We start from the raw sequence: 23729 nt of genomic DNA on the forward strand, positions 1-23729 counted from the left end.
TAAATTTTGCTTCAGACTTTATTTTTATACTGTATTGAATTCTTTTTTGTGTATTGATTAACCCACTTTTTGATACCCACTGCACACCCAACCTCCCTGTAAAGGGGTCTCTTTTTGAATTGCCTTTTCAAGGGTTTTTTTTTGGGGGATTTTTTGTTTGTTTTTCCTTGTCTGCCTAGAGAGTCGAGGCAGGGTCTGTTAAAGGCCCATTGCGGCACTTGTGAATTTTTGGGCACTACAAAAATATATTGTATTAGTTTAAAGAGAGGTCTGAACAGAATGCGGTCTCTTCAGTCCAAGTGCAATAGAAACTTTGAGTGCTTCAGGTCCTCTACTCCTATAACTGTCCGAAAATTCAAATGTACACTACCACAACAAGAAAAGGGAAATATATTTTTAAATCTATATTGTATAACTCAATGAATCAAACTCCTAAGATTGGATTAATCGGTGTCAGTTAAGAGAAACCCACTAGTACAATATTCAATATCTTAAACCCATTTAGTGACATCAATTGCACCTCAAGAGTGTACATCGGGTTCCAAATTCATCAGATCTTCATTAGAATACCATTACAGAATGATAGTGTCCATGCAATAAACAACTATCGGCAACAATTACAGATTTTAATTTCCTTGAGTGGATCTGTTTAAGCTTTACACACCTGGATTTAGGCATTGTATCCCATTGTTCCTGGCAGATCCTCTTAAGCTTCATTAGTTTGGATGGAAAGCATCTGTAAACTTCCATCTTCAGGTCTTTCCACAGAGGTTATATGGGGCTTAGGCTGGGCCACTGCAGGACACTCAGACTTGTCCCAAATTCACTCCAGTGTTGTCTGGGCTGTAGTGAAGCTGAACCATCGCTTGAGGTCACATGCACTCTGGAGGAGGTTTTCTTTAAGGATCTCTCTGTATTTGTCTGCATTCATCCTTCCCTTAATTTTGACCGGGTTTTTTGTCCCTGCCTCTGAGTAGCGCGTTCACAGTGTGTTGGTGCTACTGTCACACTTCACCATTGACATGCTACTAGACTAAGATGACCAGTGCCAGGTGTTTGACACACATAGTGCTTGGAGTTTTGCCAAAGGTGTTCAACTTTTGTCTCATTAGACTTGAGAATGTTTTTCCTTATGAGCTCAATGTTCTAAACACTATTTAGCAATCTCCAAGTGGGAGTAAAGGATTCAACCATAAACACCTGATTGGAGTGCTGCTGAGATCGTTGTCCTAACACAGTGGCGTCAAACTCTAGTCCTGGAGTGCAGCAGTGGCTACAGGTTTTCATTCTAACCCTTTTCCTAATTAGTGCCCAGTTTTTACTGCTAATTAACTCTTTTTCCCTTCATTTTAATAGCCTTGTTTTTAAAGATCCAGTCCTCTGAATTGATTCCTTTTTTTATTAAATGACTGTTGTATCCAGACACAAAAACTCATTACACACAGGTTTTGCCCAAACATTTTCTTTTTTTAATTTCAATCTCCTCTTTTCCACAAACCACCAGTTCACCACACCCCCTTTATTCCCATCCTGTCCCTTGTCTTTTATGAAATCAACTATGTACAAAACTTCTAATGAAACACAGAGTTCAATGGACATAACAGACAGCGAAACAGAAATGAGATATGAAATGAGCCACCAGATGACCAGCTAAATTGTGGCTACAAACTCCAACCAATTTCTCTCCAACCAGTTTCTTAATGAGAATCCAGTCCTTGTTGTTGATTAAACCCGTTATTTAATTACATGGCTTGTTGCTGCTCTCATTCTGCCACAGCAGACATTTCTAAAACTTGATTTTCTGTCTTTTCTAAGATCATCATCAAGATGTTTTGGTGACTTAGGGCCTCATGTATAAACGGTGCGTACGCACAGAAATGTTGCGTAAGAACTTTTCCACGTACAATTCGCGATATATAAAACCTACACTTGGCGTAAAGCCACGCACTTTTCCACGGTACCTCATACTTTGTCGTACGCAAGTTCTCCGCTCGGTTTTGCAGACTGGCGGCACTCAGCGTCAAAGCAGTGCTACTGTTCCTGTGTGGTTATCCTTTCTTAGACGCACATTCCTGACGCGGTTTTATAAATACACTGAAACTAATTGCATATTGTTTATTAGTGTAATGCATCTGATTGTAATTAACCTGTAACAATATAATGGTCCAGGGAATAGCCATAGTATTCCAAATACCATAACTGCTTTAGCGTTGTTACTCTCACTTCTCCTTCTCCTTCTCCTTCTTCTTCTTCTTTCAGCTGCTCCCTTTAAGGGTTGCCACAGCGGATCATCTTTTTCCATATTTCTCTCACTGCACCACTCGGAGTATTTATATCACTGTATCTGAGTGGGGAATCACAGCAGCAGCTGATCGGAAAGAGAATTATTGGGATACAGCATCAAGCACACGCTGTCTCAGCCACGGCAAAACGCTTCAGAGACTTTCCTGTACGGACCTCACGATTCAGAAACAGTTTCATACCAAGAACTTTAAACACAGTCAATCAGTCCATCAAGTGCTCATTGTAGAACGGTTTGTACTTATAAGTACAATCACCTCACTGTAAACTTGCACTACAGTTATAATATCGCACAACCTGAGCCACTTTATAAAGCGCGTATTTACATATGATGATGATATAATTTTTAAGATGAAATGCAGCAAAATACATTGATTATATTATAGAGATAAAACTAACTTCATTTAATTAATCTGTATTGTTAACAATTAAACTTGTGAGGACACGGTGCTGCAGCGCTAGGTAGTTCACGGATTGATCCTGATTGATTGCCGTATGCTGGAAGGATAGATGGATAGAATAATTAAACACATACTACGAAGATATTTCAATGTTCCTTAAACGTTTTGAAGAATCGTCGTTGTAAGCTTACAGATGGCTTAACGTCTACTACAGAGCTGATTGTGTGGCGATTGAATATTTGGAGAAATAAAAGTAAGGACAGGAATTGGGTGTTAGTACCTTTGAAAGAGACAGTACCGCCACTGTGTTCCCCTGTTTAATAACATGCTTTCATTCCTATCAACATGAAAAAGATATAATATCTCAGTATTTTAATTATTCAGACAGCTGTAATATCACGAATCTAATGGATTCTGTGTCCTGTCGGAGAAAGAGAAAACCGGTTTAAGAATCACGTGGTGATTCATACACATAGAGCACAAAGAAGATCAAATGCAAAACAAAGCACTTAACATGTTACTTTAGTTATGATGGGATTTGAGAAACTAATAAATTAATCAATTTTAAGATGAAGTTTATGATGTTCTACTTTTAATTACAAAATAAACTATGTGATTAAAGTGGAAATTTCGTGATTAAAGTTGACATTTTGTGCTTTTTTCTTACTGTGTGCCTATTTTTTTTTCTCTGTACCCTAATAAGCTTTAATAAGACACTCAGATGTTGAGCTACGACTCGCATTTGTATATGTGACAACTTCTCTTTTATTTTGGGTACTGTGCGACTTGGTGGACGAGCTTTCAAGTTTCTCTGACACTCTGTCACTCGATCAACTTACTTTTCTTGTTTATTCCACTGTTTAAACCAACAAATAGTAAGTTTTTCCTTTGCCTCCACTTGGTATTTGCTGAAATTCTTATATTTTTCCCCGTGCTTTTCTCATTGTCTTTTCACAGAAGGCTGAGCTTAAGGGCTATTTATATTGATTTGCATATTCAAAGAGGCGTAATTGTGGGAGGAGTTCGGGGCGGGACAGGCGGCGCGTGCACGAGCGTTACTTTTCACGCTGACCGGGATTTATGGAGCGGAAGAACGTGGAAGTTGGAGTACACACAGATTCCTGCATCTGGATTTTTCTGTGCTTAAGCACATTTCGGCTTTTGTGCTTACGTCATGTTATAGTGCGAATTCTACGTACGCCATTATGCATGAGGCCCCTGGGGGTATTTTCTGTACGTTGCTTAAATCATCCGAGATCAGATGACTCATCTTGGATGAGTTAATGCCGGTGAAACTCATCCGGGATAAGTCGGTTTTTCAAACACAGCCGTGTAGTAGATTAGTCTAGCTCAGGGGTGGGCAAAGTCATTCCTGGAGAGCCGCAGTGGCTGCAGGTTTTTGTTTCAACCCAGTTGCTTAATAAGAAGCATTCATTGCTCAAGTAACTCTTCTGCTTCATTTCAGTTGTCTCACTCATTAGGATTTTGAACCCTTATTGCTTATTTTAATCTTAAACAGCTGCTCTCTTGGTTTTTAATGGCTTTTTATTAGCAAAAACATTCAAATGACAAAAGCAAGCAGCATTTCTCCTTTTTGCTTGTTTCCATTTACACCTGAGTGTATTTATCGTGCATTATTTGGTTTAATTAAATACTTGGGAGGAAAGTGAAGAGAAAAAAGTGAAAGATTAAGTATTATTCATACTTTTTAGACTTCATATCATTTGGATGATATCATTAGAAGTAAAAAAAATCTAGGATATGGGAATGGCTTGATATGGCAGAGTTAAGGCAATCACAAGCCATGAAATTGAATTATTGGCAAGGATTGTTTTCTAATTAAGCAACTGGGTTGGAGCAAAAACCTGCAGCCACTGCGGCCCTCCAGGACTGACTTTGCCCACCCCTTGTCTAACTGGATCTAATCATCCGAAATGAATGCGCGCACCCGTGCTGATTGAAAAGCCCATATATATTGAGTCCAGAAAACATGATCAGCAAGTCTTTGATAGGCTGTAACAAAATGACAAAAGAAGGGGAGCTTTTTTTCACACAAGCGGAGCAGGACCTTTCATTCGAAGGATATGAAGAATTTCAAGATTTAATATGCACAAGGGCTGACACTGCAAAAGCAGGCCAAACCAGAACAGACGGCTGGGGAAAAAGTGGCTGACAAATTAAACGTGTAAGTTGTGTGCATTGTGCTTACTGAATGCAGCGATTCATTTCCTATCTGTCAGATTAATTATTATTTAATATGCCATAATTCCTGATCAAACGTGACCACAAGGAGAACATGGGAACTGGTTAAAGTGAAGTACAAGAATATGCTTCAAACTGGTAAATAACTATTTAAAGAATTTCTGACATAAAGAATCATATATAATATAAAAACATTAATTTTAAGACTAATAAGAATGCAGACAAGCAAAAAACAGGTGGAGGTCCACACAGTCCAGACCTAACCCCTGCAGAAGAGTTGGCTCTCCAGCAAAATGTCCATCGCTCAGTTTCTGAGGGCATTCCAGGGGGAAGCTCCTCCTCAGAACCAGTGGCAGGATGCAGTAGTAACTTCATTTCAGGTTAAGGATGGTCATTAATTATTTTTGTCCTCAATGTGTGCTATAGGTATGTTCCATATAGCGCTCTTTTTTTGTTTGGTCAGTTGCAGTGAATGTCATATCCCTAGAACTTGTGTCTGACCAACGAGATATTGACGAAGGTCAAATATTTGATGAAGACACTTTATCTGATCATTTATCAGGATGAGAGGTACATTTTCCAAATAATGTTTGATCAAACTCCACTCTGATCAGTCCCATGTGCCCGAATCACATTTGGAAATCCTGGGTAATGAGAATGTTAGGCAAAAACACCCACAGTTCCATAAAGAATCTCACAATCAGCCAGTGTACCTGCAATGGCATGAAACGCTCCTTTTATTGTCTGCACACGCAGGTGTCCAGGAAACACTATGAAAACCCGAAGGAAATATTTCAGAGCCAAACAGACTTCACGAATTGCCTGGCAAACAGCACTTATAGAAAGATTTTCCACATCGCCTACAGTATATAAAAAAGTGCCGCTTGCAAAAAACCTCAAAGCAAAGCATACTGTCTGTGTGGTTGTGAGAGCCCGACTTCACCTAGCTTAACTTCGAATATAAAGTGCTAATAAATCTTTGAGGTACAATATTCCCCCTCGGCTAAAGCGGTGTCTTTCGTAAAGAATTTCCTCTGGGAGCAATAAAGGATCTTACTGATCGTGCAAAACCCTCTCTATATGAAATTCTCTTCTTATAATTTGCGCACCGATAGCAATTGGTTGCTCATTCATGAGCGGCAAAGCCATGACGGAATGAATTTCTTACACAGACAGTGATTAAGTGTGTGAGCGAATCCTAGTTTACATCGAACAAACCTGCTCCGAGCAGGTTTGAGGATTTGGATCTGCTGCTATGACAACACATCCAGTGAGAGTTAAAAAAAAACCGACAGATCCAGGATCAGGCCAAATCATCAACTATTACATCCGGCTAAACAAGTAATCCACGTACGAAAACTTACCCCCCTGAGCAGAGACCTCCACCTTTCTTTATTTTCAGATATTGTGTGATGACTTGGTCATGTGGTGCCTCGTTTTGTGTCTCATTATTCTTTAGCTGCTAATTAAGGAAAAGAAACAACTAAGGGGCCTGAATCAAGTTAATTAAAACAAAGACAAAAGTTAATTAGCAGCCAAAACTGGTCACTAATGAAGAAAAGAGTTAGAATGAAAACCTGCAGCCACTGTGGCCCTCCTGGACTGGAGTTCGACACCCACCCATGTCCTAACAGGTTCTGCCATGTCAGTAAACGACTTCTAAAGGTCTTCCTTTCTTGCCTGGTTACTCAGTTTCTGTCCTGGCTCAGCAGTACGCTGATAATTATTTTTGGGACAAATCAGGAGATGCATGCAAACGGCAAAACAAATAAAATATAAATGAAATGGCCAAATCCCAGACGAGAGTTAAAAATCAAAATCGAAAACTGGACAAGAAGTGAAAAGCCAGGCAAGACAAGAAGATCAATTAGCAGGATACAAGTTTTTAAGTGTTCAAAGCAGTGGTGGCTGGTGGCAAAAAATGGGGTGGTGTTATTTAATGAAATTAAAACAACAAACTGGCGGAGAACATCAAGGTTGATCTGAATCCACCTTGGCCACTAAATGTTTAGTTCTGACATCGCAGCTGGATCATGAAACAGATCCTTTCACCCTCAATAGCAATTACATCCTTGGAGAGAAGACTTTACATAATGTTGTCATTTGACAAGGAAGAATATACACAAAACGTGTCACTTATTTACTTTAAAGTAAGTAAAATGCCAGTTTAACACCCAGCATAAAACCTTGCCTGAAATGAGCAGGATACTCCAACTGAAAGAATTTTCAGCATTCAAGAGCATGGACAACAGTGTCACTCAGCTATGAATGCTATTAAAACTTCATCCACAAATGGGTTCACTTTAGAGCTAAATGAACATGTTTTTATCGGTGGGTCTTAAACATCATCCTGGACAACCAGAATTTTGGTTCAGTCAAATTTTGTTTTAATTTCACAATTAACCTAAACTAGGCACCCTATGTTCCCCCCAGTTTGTGGTAGGGTATAGGTTAATTTAACCATTTCCTAATTGCAGATATTTTTTTTCTCCCCTATAATTTATTTGAGGAGAATCACAACTTTGATCCAACTTTCCACATGTAATTTATTCCATTTACTACTTAGTGAACCTCTGAGGAAAAAAAAAGGAATTGGAAAATCCAAGCTAGTTAAAGAATATCACAGAATGTGTGGATGCAGAATTCAGAGTCCCAGGACCGTATTGGGGAGCCACAGGTCATGATCATACCATTTCAATTAAACTCTGGTGCCTACTGCCTGTTCAGACATTAGAGTAGCACGTTTGAAGTGATGTGAAATCTTCCTTCAGATTTGACTAATGGTGGTTGGAGTGAAGCCTCACAAAGTCTTGAAACATTTGAATCATTTGTGTTGAAAATTGTGTAGAAGCTTCGAAGCATTTGACACTCACCTCTCTAGGGACATCACCTGGCTATTTGCATTAACTACACAAACTCATCATCAAGGTCAATAAGGTCTCTTAAACTTTTATTTTTCGCTGTAACAGTTTGACAGCAGCTTCCATTGTCTGGTGTGTAAAAAAATACATATAAATAATATATATATATATAAAGAATGCTGACAGGCGGAATGTATTATACAATAAGCAAGAGTTTTCTTCTTCTTCTTCTTCTTTCAGCTTCTGCTGTTAGGGATCACCACAGTGGATCATCTTCTTTCATATCTTTCTGTCCTCTGCATTTTGTTCTGTAACACCCATCACCTGCATGTCTTCTCTCGCCACAGCCATAAACCTTCTCTTAGGTCTTCAACTTTTCCTCTTAACTGGCAGCTTCATCCTCAACATCCTTTTCCCAATATACTCAGCATCTCTCCTCTGCACATGTCCAAACCAACGCAATCTCGCCTCTCTGATTTTGTCTCCCAGTCGTCCAACTTGAGTTGACCCTCTAATGTCCTCATTTCTATTCCTGTTCATCCTCATCACACCCAAAGCAAATCTTAGCATCTTTAACTCTGCCACCTCCACCTCTGTCTCCTGCTTTCTGGTCAGTGCCACCGTCTCCAACCCATATAACATAGCTGGTCTCACTACTGTCCTGTAGACTTTCCCTTTCACTCTTGCTGATATCCGTCTGTCACAAATTACTCTTGACACTCTTCTCAACCCTGCCTGCACTCTCTTTTTTTACTTCTCTTCCACAATCCCCATTACTCTATACTGTTGATCCCAAGTATTTAAACTCATCCTCCTTAGCCAACTCTACTCCCTGCATCCTCACCATTCCACTGATCTCCTTCTCATTTACACACATTAGAACACTCTAGACGAGAACAGGCCATTCAGCCAAACAAAGCTCACCAGTCCTATCCTGTTATTTCTTCCAAAAAACATCAAGTGTAGTTTTGAAAGTCCCCAACATCTTACTGTCTACAACACTACTTGGTAGCTTATTACAAGTGTCTGTTGTTCTTTGTGTAAAGAAAAACATCCTAATGTTTGTGCAAAATTTACCCTTAACAAGTTTCCAGCTGTGTCCCCGTGTTCTTGATGAACTCATTTTAAAATAAGAGTCTCATTAGAACATTAGAACATTAGAACAATCTAGACGAGAACAGGCCATTCAGCCCAACAAAGCTCGCCAGTCCTATACACTTGTTTCCTTCAAGAAAACATCAAGTCGAGTTTTGAAAGTCCCTAACGTCTTACTGTCTACCACACTACTTGGTAGCTTATTCCAAGTGTCTATCATTCTTTGTGTAAAGAAAAACTTCCTAATGTTTGTGCGAAATTTACCCTTAACAAGTTTCCAACACTGTCCCCGTGTTCTTCATGAACTCATTTTAAAATACAAGTCTCGATCCACTGTACTAATTCCCTTCATAATTTTAAACACTTCAATCATGTCACCTCTTAATCTTCTTTTGCTTAAACTCTAAAGGCTCAGCTCTTTTAATCTTTCCTCATAATTCAACCCCTGTAGACCTGGAATCAGCCTTGTCGCTCTTCTCTGGACCTTTTCTAGCGCTGCTATGTCCCTTTTGTAGCCTGGAGACCAAAACTGCACACAGTACTCAAGATGAGGCCTCACCATTGCATTATAAAAGGTTGAGCATAACCTCCTTGGACTTGTACTCGACAGATCAAGGCGCTATATAACCTAACATTCTGTTAGCCTTCTTAATGGTTTCTGAACACTGTTGAGAAGTTGATAGCTTTGAGTCCACTATGACTCCTAAATCCTTCTCATAAGGTGTACTCTCGATTTTCCGACCGCCCATTGTGTATTCAAACCTAACATTTTTACTTCCTATGTGTTATACTTTACATTTACTGACATTAAATTTCATCTGTCACAAATCTGCCCAAGCCTGTATGCTATCCAAGTCCTTCTGTAATGATATAACGGATTCCAAATTATCTGCTAATCCACCTATCTTGGTATCATCTGCAAACTTTACCAGCTTGTTACTTATATTCCTATCTAAATCTCAATCCACTGGACTAATTCCCTTCATAATTTTAAACACTTCGGTCAAGTCATCTCTTAATCTTCTTTTGTTTAAACTTTAAAGGCTCAGCTCTTTCGATCTTTCCTCATAATTCATCCCCTGTAGCCCTGGAATCAGCCTGGTTGCTCTTCTCTGGACCTTTTCTAGTGCTGCTATGTCCCTTTTGTAGTCTGGAGACCAAAACTGCACACAGTACTCCAGATGAGGCCTCACCAGTGTGTTATAAAGCTTGAGCAGAACCTTCTGTGACTTGTACTCCACAAATCGTACAATATAACCTGATATTCTTTTAGCCTTCTTAATGGCTTCTGAACACAGTTGGGAAGTCGATAGCTTAGAGTCCACTATGACTCCTAAATCCTTCTCATAAGCTGTACTCTTGATTTTCATCCCTCCCATTGTGTATTCAAACCTAACATTTTTATTTCCTATGTGTAATACTTTAATTTTACTGACATTAAATTTCATCTTCCACAAATCTGCCCAAGCCTGTATGCTGTCCAAGTCCTTCTGTAATGATATAACGGATTCCAAATTATCTGCTAATCCACCTATCTTGGTATCATCTGCAAACTTATGAAAACTTACTGCTTGATACTTATATTCCTATTTAAATTATTTCTATATATTAATAATAGCAGAGGACCAAGCACTGACCCCTGTGGAACATTGGTCAGTTCTGATGAGGTTTCTCGCATCATCACCTTCTGCTTCCTGTGTCTGAGCCAATTCTGCACCCATCTAAAAACATCACCATGAACTCCCACTTCTTTTAATTTGATGCCCAACCTCTCATGTGGCACCTTGTCAAATGCTTTCTGAAAGTACAGATAAATAATATCATATGCTCCGCTTTGATTATATCCTTTTGTTGCCTCCTCATAGAATTCCACATGTATTCTGTCTTGTTCCTACTGAACTTCATTCCTCTCCTCTCTAGAGCATATCTCCACCTCTCCAGGGTCTCCTCAACCTGCCCCCTATTATCGCTACAGATCACAATGTCATCAGCAAACATCACAGTCCACGGGGACTCCTGTCTAATCTTGTCTGTTAACCTGTCCATCACCATTGCAAATAAGAAAGGGCTCAGAGCCGATCGCTGATGTAATACCACCTCCACCTTGAACGCACCTTTCACTCCTACCACAGATCTTACCACTGTCACACTTCCCTGGTACATATCCTGTACAACTCTTACATACTTCTGTGCCACTCCTGACTTCCTAATACAATATCACAGCTCCTCTTGAGCCACCCTGTCATATGCTTTCTCCAGGTCCAAAAAGACGCAATGCAACTCCACTCCTCAGGCATCCTCTCTCTTTACAATATTCCATTAAACAATCTGGTTAAAAACTCCACTGCCATCTCTCCTAAACACTACCATGCTTCAACAGGTATGTCATCTGGACCAACGGCCTTTCCATTTTTTATCCTCTTCATAGCTGTCCTTACTTCCACCTTGCTAATCCGTTGCACTTCCTGATTCACTATCTCCACATCATCCAACCTCTTCTCTCTCTCATTCATCAGCCTCTCAAAGTACTTTTTCCATCTGCTCAACACACTCTCCTCGCTTGTGAGGTACATTTCCATCTTTATCCTTTATTACCCTAAACTGCTGCATATCTTTTCCAGCTCGGTCCCTCTGTCTAGCCCACCGGTCCTTTTCTCCCTCCTTAGTGTCTGACCTTTCAAACAACTCATCACATGCCTTTTCTGTAGCCTTCAACACCTCTCTCTTCACCTTGCACCTTATCTTCTTGTACTCTTGTCTACTTTCTGCATCTCTCTGACTATCCCACTTCTTCTTTGCCATCCTCTTCCTCTGCATACTCTTCTGTACTTCCCCATTCCACCACCAGATTTCCTTTTCCTCCTTCCTCTTTCCAGATGTAGTAAGGGTGACAGCAAGGAGGATGCTTGGCATGACATCTGCTGTAGTTTCCCAGCTGTCTGGTAACTCTTCACTGTCACCCAGTGCCTGTCTCACCTCCTCCCTAAACTCAACCTTGCTGTCTTCCTTTTTCAACTTCCACCATTGGATCTTTGGCTCTGCCCTCACTCTCTTCCTCTTCTTGATCTCCAACGTCATTCTACAGACCACCATCCTATGTTGCCTAACCTACACTTTTCCCAGCCACCACTTTGCAGTCTTCAATCTCCTTCAGATTGACTCTTCTGCATAGGATGTAATCTACCTGTGTGCATCTTCCTCCACTCTTGTACATAACCCTATGTTCCTCCCTCTTCTTAAAATACATATTCACCACAGCCATGTCCATCCTTTTGGCAAAATCCACAATCCTTTGACCTTCTTCATTCCTCTCCTTGACACCATACCTACCCATCACCTCTTCATCTCCACTGTTCCCTTCATCAACATGCCCCTTGAAATCCGCTCTAATCACCACTTTCTGTCCCTTGTGTACACTGTTCATCACTTCATTCAACTCACTCCAAAAATCTTCACTCTCATCCATTGCACATCCAACTTGTGGGGCATATGCACTAACAACATTCATTATTACACCTCCAATTTCCTGCTTCATAATCATCACTCGGTCTGACACTCTTTTCACTTCCAAAACACTCTTGACATTCTGTTCCTTCAGAAAAACCTCTACCTCATTTCTCCTCCCATCCACACTATGATAGAACAATTGGAGTCCACCTCCGATCCACCTGGCCTTACTCCCCTTCCATTTAGTCTCTTGCATGCACAATATTATCAACCTTCCTTCTCTCCATCACATCTGCTAACTCTCTCTCCCCTTACCAGTCATACTGCCAACATTCAAAGTTCCTACCATCAGTTCCACTCTCTTTACTTTCCTCCTCTCCTCCTGCCTCCGGACACATCTCCCCTTTCTTCTTCTCTTCTTCTTCTTCTTCGGCCAACAGTAGCCCAATTTCTGCCAGCACCCTGTTGGCTAACAGTACTGGTGGTGGTCATTGTTAACCCGGGGCTCGACTGATCCGGTATGGAAATTTGTATTGTTGTCTGCATACTGATTTGGCAAAATTTTACACTACGGGCTTGGGACTGGCACGAAGAAACACACTGGTTTGTGCATCCCCTGTGGCTGGGTTATAAGCAAGACTTTTACTAAAACAAAATAAAAATCTATCTAGAAGACCTCACATGGAGCCCAGCTCTTTTAATAATTATTCCCCTTGTATCATCATTATTGCTGGTTTAATTAGGATTACCAGTAACGTCGTGCAGTGAATACACTTGACTTGAGCATTTCTAGTTTTCATCCTCTTTCTCTGTACGTTTAGCATTCATTTGCTCAGAGGCTGATGTGCTTGCTGCTTCCTGAGCAGCTCTTCTTTTCCCCACTCTAGCAGCCTTTTTCTTCCCTTCTTCCATCGGCATCTTTTCCAGTTAAAACTGATTAAGTCAGTGTTTGTGTTGCAATTACTTAGTACGTTTTCCTTAATTTTTCTCTTAAGCTGGTACTTAAATCTTAAATTTGCCTCAAAAATGATTTAAGATATGAAGAGGTAGGTGAAGTGATGGTGAAGGTGGTAGGGAATGAGAACAGTGCCCGTACGCATGCGCCACAAGGACGCCCTCCAGGCTGCTGCCGAGAGTTGATTCTGTAATAAAACAAGATAAAAATAAAAAAAGGAATTACCTTGCAGGTCATTCATCACCCCGAAAGTGAATTGTAGACGTCAGTTCGTATATGTGTACCAGATTTCAGGTCAATAAGTGAAATGGCTTGCAAGCTACAGGTGATTTAAAATCCTGGACAGAAAAATGGACAGCCACATTATAGGGTAATATATAAAAATACATATTTTCTTGAGATCACATTTAATTGACCATCGCTTGGGAATTCATGGCCCTAATGTTGTAATTAGAATAAATAAATAACAAAATAAAAAAAATAAGCCTTCTCTTTTGTCCTCAAATGCTTTCTTTGTTCTGACTTATTTAAAACCAAGCAGATGGAAAATAAAGGTTTAACCCTCTACTTTGCCATAATATATAGGTGAGCACATTTGAGAAAGAAGATATTAAATTGACAAATGTTATTCAATCAATTGATCTGATATTTCACTTGTTTAATACATTACAGTTTTTTGTGGAGCACAAAATTGAGGAGATCGCTATGAAGAAAAGGCGATATCACAGTCAAATCTGTCACCAGCAAAGGCTGTGCTGTCCTGTAGCTCGATTGACTATAAGAAAGTTGCTTTTGTAGTCTGTGCAGAGTGCAAACCCGAGTTCATGTCTGATAAAAGAGTCCGCTAAATTAAAAAAAGGTAACAAATAATGTATGTATAAAGTAATTCGCTAAAATATTTTTGAGAGATACTGTGGAAAGATCACACAAGAGATCAGTTCTGGTATCATCCCCACTTAGATTCGCCATCAAAATGCAATGACTAATTTGCGGAAGGCAGCTCACGAAGTTATAATAATTGATTGCCATTTGACGTCAAAGAATCCCGTCATTGAATAAGGTGATAACAAACCCACTGTGGCAGATCAAGTTGAATTCGCAGTGCTGCACCCAAAATCAAAAGTGTCAATTCCGGAGCAGGTCAAAAAGTTTGAGAGACTCGGCGCAGATTAGTCACCGGCACACTGTCACATATTGGACACTCCAAGGTGAGCATTGTCAGTATTAATGTAGATGGGATCTACTGTACTGTTTATGTAAAATGTAATGTGAATAAAAGTACATGCTGCACAACTAATCTCAACTGTAATTCATATAGAAACAGAAGCCATATAAACGTATTTGTGGTGAAAAGAGAACACAACATTGCAGGGCAGGGTACTCACCTCCCGGATCCCGTCTTGCCGAGGCCCCCGCCTCGGTGTGGCCTTTTGCGTTGCCACGCCGGCCTGGCTCTCCATCTCGACAGCGTGACTTTCGGAGCCCACTGCGCTCCAGCGATGTCTATTCCTCCTCCCGGGGATATCCATGCCGCGGGGTTTTGCACGGGCCGCTCCTGCGGCAAGTGTGTGGAGTCCCCTGCTGCGCCGGGTCATTCACAAAATATTTATCGATATGGGGCCCCCGTCTTGCACCAGACGGTTGGCCCCATGTTGGGCGCCATTGTGAACTTGAACCCGGACAAAGACAGACAGACATCTTAAATTCACCACACACTTGTTTATTTACACTATATACAGCAGTCCCGCGCTCAACTCCCCAGTGCCTCTTGCACCGATTCCCCAAGTCCAGGCCTTACAATGCCTCTCTCTTCTGGCCGCCTCCAGTCCTCCCGCTAGCTCCGTCCTCTTCCACCCGACTTCCGCTCTCAACTGAAGGGAGGTGGCCCCTTATATAGTGCTCCCGGATGAGCACCAGGTGTTTCCGGCATCCAATCCTTGGCCACGCCCCAGCGTGGCGGAAGTGCCGGCTGTCCTCCCGGCAGCTCTCCGGTCGCCACAATAAGTCTTCCCCCCAGCACTTCCTGGTGTGGCGGAAGTGCTGGGCTCCAGGGTTCCTCAGGCTCCAGGGCGCCGCCTGGTGGTGGCCACGGGCCCCTACAGGATTGGGCTTCCAAGCCCTCTACCGTGGCCCCCTACCCAACCAGGGCGATCGCCCCCTTGCGATCTGGAGGAGGCACAAGCCCTCCTCTGGTCTACCTGGGTGTCCCGGCCGGGCTCCATCCTCGGCCCGGAACCACACGGGATAAACCGGCATCGGGGCGCCGCCTGGCGGTGACCTCGGGTCCCTACAGGGTTGTGCTTCTAAGCCCTGTACCCGAGGCCCCCAACACAACCAGGGCGGACGCCCCCTCGCGTCTGGAGGAGACACAAGCCCTCCTCCGGTCCTCCTGGGTGTCCCAGCCGGGCTCCACTACGGATATATATATATATATATATATATTCATTGCATTCGAAGTCTTGAGTCCCGACCTGATTGTATGGGTGGTTACCTACCAGGTAACGCATGTGGTTGGTCTGCCATGTGTCAAACATCCGCCACGGAGCCCTCTTTCAGTTGCGAGAAGCAGATCATGAAATGTGGATGACCGAGGTTTGATCCCCGCCAGGGGTGCAGTGAGTGTGTACGCCTGATGAGTCCAAATGCGGGCGAAACACATGTCGTGTACTCTTTGCATTACTTGACAGTAAACTATGCAACACACACACATATGTGTATATATATATATATATATATATATATATATATATATATATATATATATATATATATATATATATAAAACACGCATATCAAGCTAAAAGTAAAAAATAAGTCTCTCATACATCACTGAAATAAAAGCGTGGCTTTTCATCAATCAACATTAAAAAAACACTTCTTAAAATCTTAGAAAAAATATTATGGAGAGGGAGGCGTCGTGACTCATAAAAATAAAAATCTTATTTGCATTATCAGTATTGTGCATTCTACCAGACTTGTAAGATGTATAATTTATAGTTTTGTTTCTTGTCACTAAGTATTATCAGCACAGTCATTCAAAATGTATTGATCTTCCATAAACATTCATTTCGCCTGACAATTCTGTCAAGTTTTTGAAATCTTGTGATGCCATATGTACTTGAAACGTATGAATACTGATTTGAGGCACTGAACACACGTTAGACACACGTTAAAAGAGGCTCTGCAAGTCTCAACACATTCAAAGGCATTGTGCTCTATATTTTTGAGAGTCTATCTGTAACCTTCTAGCTATATTTTGCAATTTTATTGACATTAGACACTTCAGCTAATATAGTTCAGTGACGGTCTGAAATGACAATTAAGGTAGTTGATGACAATTCAATTTTGTTATTGTGGCTTGCTGTGATTTCCTTTAGTGTCAAAGATATATCATATATCAACTTTATATAAAAAGATTAGCTAAATCGTGCAACCTTTTCATGCAATGCTCAATTTTCTCCAAAACCATACGTTATATAGTATGCAGCTCTATATTTATTTTTTTCGTCTTCATTAGGAGAATACAACAATGATACTCTTGTGTCAATGAAACCAATTTAACGAGCATATGTCAAACAAAATACATTGTCTACATCTACATTGTCTAAGATCAGCAGTAGTTCAGTTGTGTGGAGCTCATTAAGTACTCCAATTTGGTGGCTCAATGGTATCAATGGCATTACAGTTGTCTCTCAGTAAAGACACCAGTGGCCTCATGTATAAACGGTGCGTACGCACAGAAATGTTGCGTAAGAACTTTTCCACGTTCAAATCGTGATGTATAAAACCTACACTTGGCGTAAAGCCACGCACTTTTCCACGGTACCTCATGCCTTGTCCTACTCAAGTTCTCCGCTCGGTTTTGCAAACTGGCGGCACCCAGTGTCAAAGCAATGGTACTGTTCTTGTGTGATTACTCATTATTTTCATGACGCTGCTTTATAAATACACAGAAACTAACCGCATATTGTTTATTAGTGTAATGCATCTGATTGTAATTAACTTGTAACAATATAATGGTCCAGGGAACAGCCATAGTATTCCAAATACCATAACTGCTTTAGCGTTGTTACTCTCACTTCTTCTTCTTCTTCTTCTTCTTCTTCTTCTTCTTCTTCTTCTTTCAGCTCCTCCCGTTAGGAGTTGCCACAGCAGATCATCTTTTCCATATTACTCTCACTGCACGACTCGGAGTATTTATATCACTGTATCTGAGTGTGAATCACAGCAGCAGCTGATCGGAAAGAGAATTATCGGTATACAGCTTTAAGGACACGCTGTCTCAGCCACTGCAAAACGTTTTAAAGCCTTTCCTGTACAGACCTCGCGGTTCAGAAACAGTTTAATCCCAAGAACTTTAAATGCATTCAATCAATTGCACCTTGTAGAACGGTTTGTACTTATAAGTACAATCACCCCACTGTAAACTTGCACTACAGTTATAATATCTCACAACCTGGGCCACTTTATAAAGCGCGTATTTACATATGATGACAATATCATTTTTAATGTGAAATGAAGCAAAATATGTTTGTTAAATTATACAGATAAAACTTTAACTTCATTTAAATAATCTATATTCTTCACTGGGAGTGTCGTGAAGGATAGAATAATTAAACATGTACTACGAAGATATTTCAATGTTCTTTAAAAGTTTTGAAGAATCGGCGCTAAGCTTACAGATGGCTTAACGTCTATTACAGAGCTGATTGTATGGCGATCTGTTACTTGGGGTAAGAAAAGCAAGGACTCTAGGGGCGGCCACGCCAATATATATTGAATATAAAACAGAAAGAGAAAATAACAACACAGCTAAAAACGCAGCGACAAATTTCGACAAAAGATAAATGCTTGTCATGAGCACGAGGCTCATGAAACACATGTTTAATAACGTGCTTTAGCTCCTATCATCATGAAAATGACATCACGTATACATCTCAGTATTTTAGTTATTCAGAGAGCTGTAATATCACGAATGTAATGGACTCTGTGTCCAGTTGGAGGAAGAGAGCCAGTTTAAGAAGCAAGTAGTGATTCACACACATAGATCACATACGAGTAGAAGATCAAATACAAAACAAAGCATTTAACGTGCTACTTTAATTACGATGTGATTTGAGAAACTGGTTGGTTAAACGATTTTAAGATGAAGTTTATAATGTTCTACTAAATGACAAAATAAACTACGTGATTAAAGTGGAAATGTCGAGATTGAAGTTGACATTTCGTGCTTTTTCTTCACCGTGTGCCTTTTTTCTCTGTACCCTAATAAACTTTCATATGACACTCAGACAGTGGGCTTACAACACTTCTTTTCACGGCAACTTTGATATGTGACTTCTTTTTTATTTCCGGCACAGTGCGATTTTGTGAATGTGAGCTTTCAAGTTTCTCCAACACGCTATGTCACTCGATCAACTTCCTTTTGTTGATTATACCACGGTTGATTTGAACAAATAGTATGTTTTTCCTTTGCCTCCACTTGGTATTCGCTGAAATTCTTATATTTTCCCCGTGCTTTTCCCATTGTCTTTTCACAGAAGGCTGCGCTTAAGGGCGATTTATATTGATTTGCATATTCAAATAGGCGTAATTCTGGGAGGATTTGGGGCGTTACAAAATGCGCGTGCACGAGCGTTAGTTTTCACGCTGATCGGGATTTATGTAGCGGAAGAACGTGGAAGTTGGAGTACGCACAGATTCCTGCAAATGGATTTTTCTGTGCGTAAGCACATTTCGGCTTTTGTGCTTACGCTATGTTATAGTGCGAGTTCTACGCACGGCATTATACATGAGGCCCCAGGGGTTCTCGTCATTGATCCTCCTCTTGTAAAAAGTTTTTTTTATTTTTTTTTATTCCTCCATTTAACAAAAAAATCCACTGTACAGGGGGCACACACCAATAATTATATTGTGCATTTTATGTAAAGTGTTTCACTGTAAAACGTAATAAAATTTGAGTTTTTGGAGGCTTGACATAAACTACAGTCCAGAAGGCTTAAATGTCTGTTTTCGTTTCTGATCGCTATACTGCACTTACTTCCCTAGGGCAATTCCCTATAAACAGTTTCCGCCAATCAGCGCCTTCCAAACATGCAGCATGACAGTGTGTCGTTATGCTCTAGAGTCATAAGTCTCGGTAAACAGTAACAAATATTTTTTCTGCAAATTAAAATGAATCATTTTTAAATAAAATTAATAATGATAAGGTGAACAACTCACAGCTGTTAGTAACGTGTGGCGAATTCATTTATCTCAATGGCACCCTAAAATTACCGGTATTTATTTAAATCCGTCTTCACTGTCCAGTATTTGTCCAAGGCCTGAAACATCATAACTAAAAAACGGGACGTGCTCGACGAAAACAGTTTTCAGATTTGGAGTCAGTAAAGGAACTTTGTTAAAAGGATAGGATATGTGAAAGAATCCCAGTAGTGAAATGCTTGTTGACCAATGTGATAAAAAATTTGATTAAATCGAAGCGACATAAATATTCAATAAAGACTTTGTAGAGGCGCCCACAAAAACACTTGACTACAGGCAAGTTAATTACATTTGGCAATGATTTTATTTACACAAGTCTTCCATGTTAGCTTGCAATGTACCAATACGCCCACAATTTTCCTAAATTAAATTATTCGGGTGATGCCCTGAAGAAGTTTAGTATACTTTCTTCTCTTTCGCAAAGCAAATAAGTTTGGTTTTAATTATCGAGAGATTTAAAACCCCAATTGCTTGCCCGTGTAAGAACTGTCAAGTTACTGCTTGAGATGATCTTACACTTTTACGGCGGTTTTTATTTATGATGCTAATTTTATCATCTTCTTGGCTTAATTAACCTCAGTATTTCATGCGTCTTGTTTATTACAAACACGATTGGTGTCTGATTGGCAATCGTTTTCTCCGCACGTGTTACTAACATTAAGAAGTCGAACGCCTTCATTCGTGCATATAAAGACTGAGCTGCACTTCTTCCTTTATTGCGTTTTGCTGCTTTTCCCTTTTTTTGTTTCAATATGTGGCTTAAAGGTAAGGGTCAGATAGCCGTGGTGTTGCTGCTCTTTTACCTCTGCGATGTTTTTGCTCAGCCCCGTTTCAAAGGACGGAAGCTTATCGCAAAGCAACACAAGCCGGCTGTCGTGCAATATGTTGAGTCGAGAGCTGGCGCTCCGCAGACCGTAACCGCTCAGTGCACCGACAGCGAGGTGATCGTCACCATCAGTCCGGACTTGCTGGGCATCCAGAAGCCGGTCCAGCCATCTGATCTTTCCATGGGTGGGTGTGGCGTCACAAGCCCGGCAGGTGCTCAGCCTTTTGTGATTGAAGCCCCTCTGCAAGGCTGTGGGAGCACCGTGGAGGTGAGTGGCTTCAGCACTCTCGCACTTGTCTTTAAATTGGCACTTAATTTCTCAAGGTGACCGTTACCGAAAGTTTTTCTAGCAGGTGGCCGGGGTCTGTTTATTGTTTAGTATTTACTGTTAAGGCGGTCAAGTCACAATTGAGCAGGCACACATTAATGAAATCTTTGTCCCATTTGTGTCCGTTTTGTGAAAGATATATATATACTATTGCACGTAGACGGTGTTGCACTGGAAAGAAATGAGATTTGGCCAGTTAAGTCTCCGTTACATGTCCAGACCCTGGTGTACTAGCCACTCTAACCAGGCACGTGAGCCCACATTAAGGTCAGAGTGCACACAGGTAGATTGAAATCTGATTTATGCAGCACAGTGATTGGTCTAGCAGCTACTTTTGAAATGTAGCCCTATAAGGTTAAAACCTGACACAAAATTCAAGAGCACATAAGGATTAATAGTCCTACTCCAATCCCTAAGCAGGGTACTTGGCTGGTCAGGTTGTGCTTTTCTTCGGGCATTGCTGTGGGTTTTCAGCTGTGAAACTCAAGCTGCTAATGTCTAATCCAACTTGTTGCCTGTATGGAATCTTAAATGGCCTTATCAAAAGATCCTGAATTTTCAAATTGAGAAAGCAGATTTATACTTCTAATTCTCGATGCCTAATCTACAAGACTGCAAAAATGAAACCAAGGCAAGCAAATGGCATTTAGTTATTTGAAATGTAGATCTGGCCCCTAATGTATGTTCCTGTTTTTAAAAATTCTTGGGAGGCTGGTGTGCTCCAGTTTCTGATCTAAGATGACTTGGAGGGCCACCTACAATATCTTGCAGCTTGTAATTTTTCAGGTTATAAAGTGAGCTGTTTTGAGTAATTGGCTAGGTGATTAGGTTTAAATTCTGCAAAATTGCAATAGCACTTACAAATTGACTAAAGTCAATCGGTTAAATAGCTTTAAAAAAAGCTTTAGTTCAAGTTGTTGGCTCATCTCTTTAGATGCTGGGAGCTTTAATTGTGTACACCTTCACCCTTGACTACAATCCTTCTCCAATTGATGGTCTTTCCATTGTAAGAACAAATCCAGCTGTGGTGCAGATTGAATGCCAGTACAACAGGTGAGATGCCATTTAAGGCAAAAGTGGATTTGGCCTACAGTATACTAATCCAAACATGGAACCAAGTGCCAAATACTGACATTGTGCTGTGTTACACTACAAGAATCTGCCCTGATTTGAAGACTTGTCCTGTGGCTCACTTTTTTTTTCCCTCCAACCCAGGCTACATAACGTAAGCAGCAATGCCTTAAACCCCACTTGGGTTCCCTACACCTCCACAATATCTGCTGAGGATATTCTGGGCTTCTCGCTTGTTATAATGAGCAGTAGGTGTACACATTTAAAAATCCTACTTCCCATTTGCACTGATGTGATCTGAACACCTTGTAACATTCCTGTCTGCAGGTGACTGGAGTGGGCCGAGTCCATCCAATACCTTCTTCCTAGGAGACCTCATTAACCTTCAAGCGTCTGTGGACAGCACTAACCACGAGCCTCTCCGTGTCTTTGTGGACAGCTGTGTGGCCACTCCTGGGTCCAATGCATCTGCCCCAGCCTACACCTTCATTGGCAATAATGGGTGGGTGTGAGTAATAGTCTGAACAGATCTTGGTTTGGAAATGTAATGCTATGGTCCCTCTTGTGTATTGCAGGTGTTTCTTAGACAGCCAACTGACAGGTTCCAATTCACAGTTCGTGTCCCCCAGAGTTGCCCAGTCTGTAATGCAGTTCCAGCTGGATGCCTTCAGGTTTTATGGCCTGACTACTAGTTCAGTAAGTCCTCTCCTCCCATCTCCTTTGGAGGAATCCCATTGAATCTCCCAGGTGTGACTATTTTCTTGCATGTCTGCTTTTAGATCTTCATTACCTGCCATCTGAAGGTGACCTTGGTGTCTGCTAATGTCGATCCTTTGAATAAGGATTGTTCATACAACTCTGCACTGAGCCAGTAAGTGACTGACTGGGAGGATGAGGGTGCACCTGCTCAGATGAGGTAGCAGGTTGTGATTGGTGGCTGTGCTTTCAGGTGGATCTCAGTGGATGGGGACAATGCTGTCTGTAGCTGCTGTGACACAAGCTGTGCCAACCCCCCTCCCTTCAGGAGGGGCTCTGGTACCCCTAAACACAGACCCAGGAGAGCAAGTAAGTGACCTCACAAGCAGACTTCCCAGTTTCTAGATTGGGATACACAAGCTGCAATTGTATTTTTCAGGTGAAGTGGGTGCACCAGCTGGATGGAAGGAGACCATTTCTGTTGGTCCTCTTTTTCTGGAGCAGGTCTCTCCTTTGTCTTCTGTATCACAGTCCCTGTCTGTTCACCAAGATAAAGCTTCTCCAGGTAACTTGTTTTGACAGTCTAAATGGAAGCCATGTTGACTTGACTTGGTTTCTAGTCTGAGCATTGCTGTAGTAATTTTTGCAACTTTCACAGCTGAAAAAGCTTGTCCAGAATTTTTAAATGGCCTTCCAAATTTCAGGGTGAATAGATAATCTAGCAGTGTTTAGCATTTGTTCATTCCTAATGCCTTTTTCTCCTTGCAGGCTCCCAATTCCAAGATTCCATCCTTGGTACTGTTGTAGGTGTCCTGGCTGTCTCGTGTGTGGCTGTACTATTCTTGGCCTACAGAAAAGCAAAGGGTGTTTAATACTAAGTAATAAAATTTTAAAACTTGCATTGTCTGTGTTTTTTTTTTTGGGGGAGAGGTGGGGTATGAACACCTTTAATATAATCTGACCTTGCTGAGGGATCTTCATAGATGTGACCACATGTATGGTCATTCAGATCAAGGGTTGCCTAGGAGTACAGGAGATTGTTCTGTCTCGGATATCTCTCTCAAATATAATATGCCTGATCTCCCTTTGCTAGAAAGTGGCATTTGCATAAATAAGCCCACTGCCCTAAGCAATAGTCTCCACTCCAGCTTCCCAAAATCTGAGTTCATCCTTAAGATTTGATGGATCTTTTCAAAGCTGCTGTAATGCCATTGCCTAGAGAGAAAATGACAATATCAAGATCGGTTTCCCAAATAGTCCTGCATTTTGAATCCTGTAGCTC

General features: G+C 41.0%; 1 protein-coding gene across 1 annotated transcript; it reads left to right on the forward strand.

Moving 5' to 3' along the window:
• Window positions 1–20228: 20228 nt before the first annotated feature.
• Window positions 20229–23346, forward strand: LOC120533216 (zona pellucida sperm-binding protein 3-like). Its single transcript, XM_039759991.1, has 9 exons — window positions 20229–20620; window positions 21615–21733; window positions 21896–21999; window positions 22079–22253; window positions 22327–22447; window positions 22531–22622; window positions 22701–22816; window positions 22887–23012; window positions 23216–23346. The coding sequence occupies exons 1-9, from the start codon at window positions 20279–20281 to the stop codon at window positions 23317–23319; spliced, it is 1299 nt and encodes a 432-aa protein (XP_039615925.1). The 5' UTR covers window positions 20229–20278; the 3' UTR covers window positions 23320–23346.
• Window positions 23347–23729: the final 383 nt, after the last annotated feature.

The sequence above is a fragment of the Polypterus senegalus genome, chromosome 8 (assembly GCF_016835505.1).
Source record: "Polypterus senegalus isolate Bchr_013 chromosome 8, ASM1683550v1, whole genome shotgun sequence".
NCBI classification, from domain to species: Eukaryota; Metazoa; Chordata; class Cladistia; order Polypteriformes; family Polypteridae; genus Polypterus; species Polypterus senegalus.

Excerpts from the sequence above, each read along its gene's own strand:
- LOC120533216 (XM_039759991.1), top strand. The coding sequence starts at position 20,279 with ATGTGGCTTAAAGGTAAGGGTCAGATAGCCGTGGTGTTGCTGCTCTTT. Across the intron at positions 20,621-21,614 it reads GCTGTGGGAGCACCGTGGAG|ATGCTGGGAGCTTTAATTGT; the intron begins GTGAGTGGCTTC and ends TCATCTCTTTAG. Across the intron at positions 21,734-21,895 it reads ATTGAATGCCAGTACAACAG|GCTACATAACGTAAGCAGCA; the intron begins GTGAGATGCCAT and ends CCTCCAACCCAG.